The sequence below is a fragment of the Poecilia reticulata genome, linkage group LG11, assembly GCF_000633615.1.
Source record: "Poecilia reticulata strain Guanapo linkage group LG11, Guppy_female_1.0+MT, whole genome shotgun sequence".
In the NCBI taxonomy this organism is placed as follows: domain Eukaryota; kingdom Metazoa; phylum Chordata; class Actinopteri; order Cyprinodontiformes; family Poeciliidae; genus Poecilia; species Poecilia reticulata.
The window spans coordinates 112,962-118,473 of NC_024341.1; the positions used below are offsets into that span (position 1 = coordinate 112,962).

General features: G+C 38.7%; 1 protein-coding gene across 1 annotated transcript in view; it reads right to left on the reverse strand.

Annotated features, from left to right (window-relative positions):
- lg11h6orf136 (linkage group 11 C6orf136 homolog) overlaps window positions 1-5,512 on the reverse strand; it is a 48,341-nt gene that overhangs the window by 26,107 nt on the left and 16,722 nt on the right. The window contains exons 4-5 of the mRNA XM_008421188.1: window positions 4,114-4,202; window positions 3,829-4,029 (exon numbers count right to left, since the gene is read on the reverse strand). Of these exons, the coding sequence (XP_008419410.1) occupies window positions 3,829-4,029; window positions 4,114-4,202 (290 nt within the window). The remainder of the gene's footprint in view (window positions 1-3,828; window positions 4,030-4,113; window positions 4,203-5,512) is intronic.

The following is a 5,512-nucleotide window of genomic DNA, read 5'->3' on the forward strand; positions in this document are numbered from 1 at the left end:
GTTTTTACTGGTTTTGTTTTTAAAACACCATTAACGTAAGCAGTGTAACTATATATTGTATATTTGGCGTTTGTCATCTCATGTGTGATTAATTGGAGCATAACGGTGGAGCATTTATGCGCATTTATTGTCCAGCGCACTGCGCTTGTTTCTGTCCAACTTTAATTTCTTTCCTCTCTCAACAGTCAGCTGTTATTCCTCTACTTAAACTACAATAAGTAGATCACATTCTCTTTAGGTTTTCTCTGTGTGCTCAAAACTCATTAAATGTAAACTCATTAGAAGCCCGARCCACCATCAGGCAAATAATTGTGGTCCGACCAGAACTTTTTTTACCTGTCAAATTACCTGTCCAAACAGAGCTTCCTAACCAAGGTGTSCRTAACTCTTCAACACGCTGTCAGCTCCCGGTCAGAAAGACGCATTTAGTTCAGTGTCCATGAGATGATATTCAGAAAGGATCTTTTATTTGATTGATTTTAGTTTCCTCTGCAATGAACTCTGCGTAAAGTCCATCATGTCTCCATGTGCGCCAGTCAAAGGTGTTAATTATAACATGTCAAATGTCAGAGGGGCTTAAAAAATAACCAAATATTCAGTTTGGTAATTTTTTTAAATTATACATACAATATTTGGTTATTTTTTTAAATTATACATACATATATGTATAGTCCTGGGGGGCCAGGACTACCCAGAGGTAGTCCTGGCCCCCCCTTGGCCCCCCCAACTTTAAAAGTGTAGCTCCGCCACTGCTTGGCTCGTCCCTCCAGCGTCGACTGAACTCCTTCAACTTCTCCTGACTTTCGTGTCCTCTTGTCCCTTTGTCTCTCCCTTTCGTCTGTCTTTATTCTTTTTTTTATCTATTCCTCTTTTTTTCCTTCGCTTGTCGCGCCTCCGTTCTCCACCCTTACGACTCTCTCTCTCCTTCCTCCCGCCTCCTCCCCTTTCAACCAATCCCCAGTCCCGCCTTGGATGAACTGTCCCCGTTGCCAATCAAATGGTGAGACCAGAAAATGCACAGTGCAGCTTACGTCACACTACTTCTTTCACTTACAATATTTGCACAATAGCTAACAAACTATAGTTTTAATCACCAAGTAAGGTAATTACTCAATAGTGACCTTTATATTATTCAACTATTAAGGTGAAGGAAAATACCAATGTATTTCTTTCAGAAAGAAGGATACTAAACACTTCATCAATGTATGCCTGAGTAAACAAGAATTTACTTTTAATATACTTGTATCTTGTCTTGACCATGTAAGATTTCTATTAACCTTAACATACAGTAATTACAGTAACCCCAGTTTACCACTGGGCTACAACGGTAAATATGCTTCATTAAGTATTTAACAAACAAATGGCTTCTACCGCGATAATTATGTGAAATGAAATTAATATTTAGAAAAAAAATAGTTTGGCACCCTCTCTCTCTTTGAGCCAGTGGTTCTTAACCTTTTTTGAGGTACCGAACCCCACCAGTTTCATATGCGCACTCCCTGGATCCTTCTGTAGTGATAAATAAAATATGATTTTTTCCCCCCCAAATTCAAGACATAGGTACACTTTAAGAAGATCACTAAGTCTTCTTAAAAGGTAGAGTCTCTGAGAACAGTTCTTCAAAATATAGTCAGTGTTTTCAGCAAAGTTGAGTTGACTGTCCAGGAACAAACAAAAGTATTTAAAATTTGCCACAGTTTCAACAGGTTGGCCATCGAGAGAAACTGGAACGACTTTAAGGTCTTGTTTAGATCATTTAATTAGCTCTACATTCTTAGGGGAATGAAAAATTAAGAATACATAATAAAGACTTGCGGTAATCTGATTTAGTAATGTAATTATATTAATTGTGTTACCACCCCCACGCCACTAGAGGCAGTAGCAACCCCGAAAAGATGCGAATAAGGAGCAGATTTAGAAGTACACCGAAAGCTACAKAATTTGGTARAAACTGTGAGCTTTGCTGAAGTAATTAAAGACACAAGTTCAAATCCATGCTGAGAGTGGAGCTCCTTCAATCAGTGCTCCTCCGCAGCACTGATTGGCTAAGTAATGTAACGTGATCCTCTGCAGCAAGTGATGGCAAAGCGGGGCGCGTCATCACGACTTTACACAAGTGTGTCTTTACCTCCGCGGCAGAGGCTCCGCTGAACCCCTGAGACCGACTCATCGAACCCCTGGTGTTCGATCGAACCCAGCTTAAGAACCACTGCTTTGAGCTCAGAGTCTGAGAGGCTTTTCCTCTATCAAACCTTTTTAGTTGCCTCTTATTTAGTGGAAATATTGATGTTGATGAAACTTTCTCCAAAATGATAACCTTGTTCAACCTTTATAGCTCCACTGTTGAAATTGAGGCTCTAACATTAAAAAATGACACTGAAATAAAATCCAGTCCAACATCTGATTTGAGGTGATTCCACTGGAGCCTGTTGGAGGAAAAATATCCCAACTTCAGAAGATGTGCTTTTAACTTAACAGAGCTCTGTGGTTCCTCCTATCAGTATGAGAGTCAGGGTGAGGAGGCGCCATGTCAGGAAGAGGAAGCTGCTGGATCTTCAGAACAAATAGGTCATGATGCTAGGCTACTGATTATCCCTCTATCTGGACACAATATCAATATAGCCAGTTTAAAAGCTAAAATTAATGGTTATATGCCAGACATGGAAAACTGGGATGCACTCCATGCCATAATGTTCAGAATTTAGGTCTCATGGCATCACAAGGTGTCAACATTGCAGCCAGTGGGCTGAAGGAAACATGGCTCCATTTTGTAGCTATGCAAAAGCTACCCAGCTTTTATCGCTTCGCAAAAAAATTCATCAGCACAGAAACTCCAAAGCACAAAGAAGCAATTTTATACACACACACACACACGCACGCACGCACACACACACCACTTTTATCATAGTACCCTCAAGCAGGGGTGAACTACTTTCACCCCAGCTTAAAACCAATTAGTTATAATTGTAATTTACTAAGCTGTATTTGTGAATAAACAGAGCTCAAACTCCTACTCAAACTCCTAGGTTAAACTCAAAGCATCAGATTGTAGCTATGGTAACATAAACAATGAAGATTGTTCTTTGAACTTTTACAATGTAAATTTGTCAACTCCTTAAAATCTTAAATTTAAATCTTAAGTCATTTAAAATCTTTTAATTTATCCCATTCACTCAAATTTAACAGCATTGTCATTCTGAATAAACAAATGTTAAAAATTCAACATCGATGGTCTGTATTAAAACGTTAGCATTTATGAGGCCCCTGAAGGCCTGGGGGGCCTTAAGCAGCTGGTGATGCAATTTGGATTTAACAAAAGTGCAAATAATTGATATTTATTTTTAATTGTATAATTTTTTATTTGTTGATTTTAAGACTCTATAGCTGTGGGTTTAAGTATTGTCAGCAATGTCTTCGAGTAACATAATTACCCAGTAATATTTTACATTTCCTGTCATCCTTTTAATACAAAAACATGGTGGATCACCAGGCTTAGCAAGTTTTCTGGGAGAAACCCTGTAACAACTGGTTAGGGTATTACAAATGCTTGTTCAGGTACATTACTGAATCTGCCGTCAAGGCATTAGGAATTTTCCACAGGAAATTGATTCTATAGGCAGTTTATCATTGCAAATGATAGTTGCCTACAAACTTGTATCTTGATGTGAAACATTTAAAAACCAGTTTTATGAAATTGTACTGACTGATACTGCAGTAATAACCATGAGTCACCTAGTGTGTGCTTTCGTGACAACAACAATCCAGCAAGTGAAGGCTTTGCGAAGTAAAAGTAGTGAACTAATATCTAGTCTGAATGAACTGTGTCACCTGTAGAGGTGGGATTTGTCTTTCCGGTAGAAGCGCAGCAGAACAGAATGAAAGGGAAGGCCCTTGATCCTCCAGCGAGCCTTGATGGTCCCGTCCTCCATGTGCTTGGTGAGCTTCAGCACATCCAGCCGAGCCTCAGCGTAGTAGCACAGGGACAGGAAGCGCCACAGGGACAGTGTGAGTCGGTACCACGTAAGACCTCTATAATCACAGAAGGAGCAAAAATCTACTGCTGCTGTTGGGAGCATATTTCATTGAGAATATCCCGCCTGAACATGCAGTCACCTGGTCTTCATGTTTAGCAAGCCGTTGATAAATTCCACATCATTTGAGTACATGGTGTAGTCGTGGTTTGTCATAAAGAAATTTGGAAGCTGCAAAAAAAAAAAAAAGAACACAATTAGAACATAATTCATAGCGATCTGACACAGCGTACCTGCAGCTTTCCCAAAGAAAGGTTCTTGACATTTGACATTCATCAAGTCAAGTAAAGTCGAAACACTGAGCAAGAAAAAAGAACAATTTAAGTAGTACTGAGTTGTTCCTCACCTGTTTTTGCATTTTTGTGGCGCATTGCAGCCGTTGTAATATAGGATAGTTCAATAAACAAAAACTGGACTAACTACCTAGTTCACTTTGTAGAATGTCAGAATATGATAAAATATGTCAAAGTATTTAGCAAACTATGTTGCTTACAGCAGCAATTACTGGTATGTAAAATTAAAAATTAAATGAATTGTCCAAAGGGGGGTCACGTGACCGACAACCGGTCTTGTGAGAAATTCTGTTCCCCTGTGAAAATCTGTTCCCCCTCTGTTGGGAGCGCGCATTGCAGCCAGAGAAGTGGATCCGGCAGATCTGACCATATTCAGGGCGCTTCTGATCGATTTCTCGGTAAAAACTACTCATATAATCATGTCAATGTTGTAACTTTCAGTTTAATCGGCAGCTATCGAAATAAAAATACATACATAAATAAACGAGGTCTTGTGTGGGGGTCTTTTTACGCTGTTTTGTGTTATTTTAAACGCAAAGTGAATAGATCTTTTTTTCAGCTTTTGTCTCGTAAGCCTGACAAATAAAAGTCAGTCAACAAACACAGATTTCCAACACGTGTGCATTTATAATTTTTCATTTCTGACAAAGGAGGAGGAGGGAAGCTGGCCGATACCAGGGCACAAAAATAAAGACTTCCTGAAAAGATCAGAGTATAAACTTTTTGGTAAATCCCGTTCTAATGTAAAATATGACATTACTGGATTAAGGAAATGTCTAGTATGCTATCACACATAATATTTTTTGAGAATTTGGAAACAGGTGCCTTTTATTTCTCAAAGTTATTGGAGAAGAGGAGAGAATGGATATTTCAGCTGCCTGAAATAATGTGTCCAGCCTCTCTAAAATGGAAACAAATTAATTTACCTGCCAAGTCTTTTACTGTGTTCATTCCCCTTATAATCAATAAGAAATCCTGTGATTTTCATAACATTTGCTCTTTTTTTGCCAAAGTTAGGATGGGGGAACAAAATATCTTAAGCACCTGATAAAATCTGTTCCCCCTCTCTAAAATGGAAACAACTTAATTTACCTGCCAAGTCTTTTACTGTGTTCATTCCCCTTATGATCAATAAGAAATCCTGTGATTTTCATAACATTTGCTCTTTTTTGCCAAAGTTAGGATGGG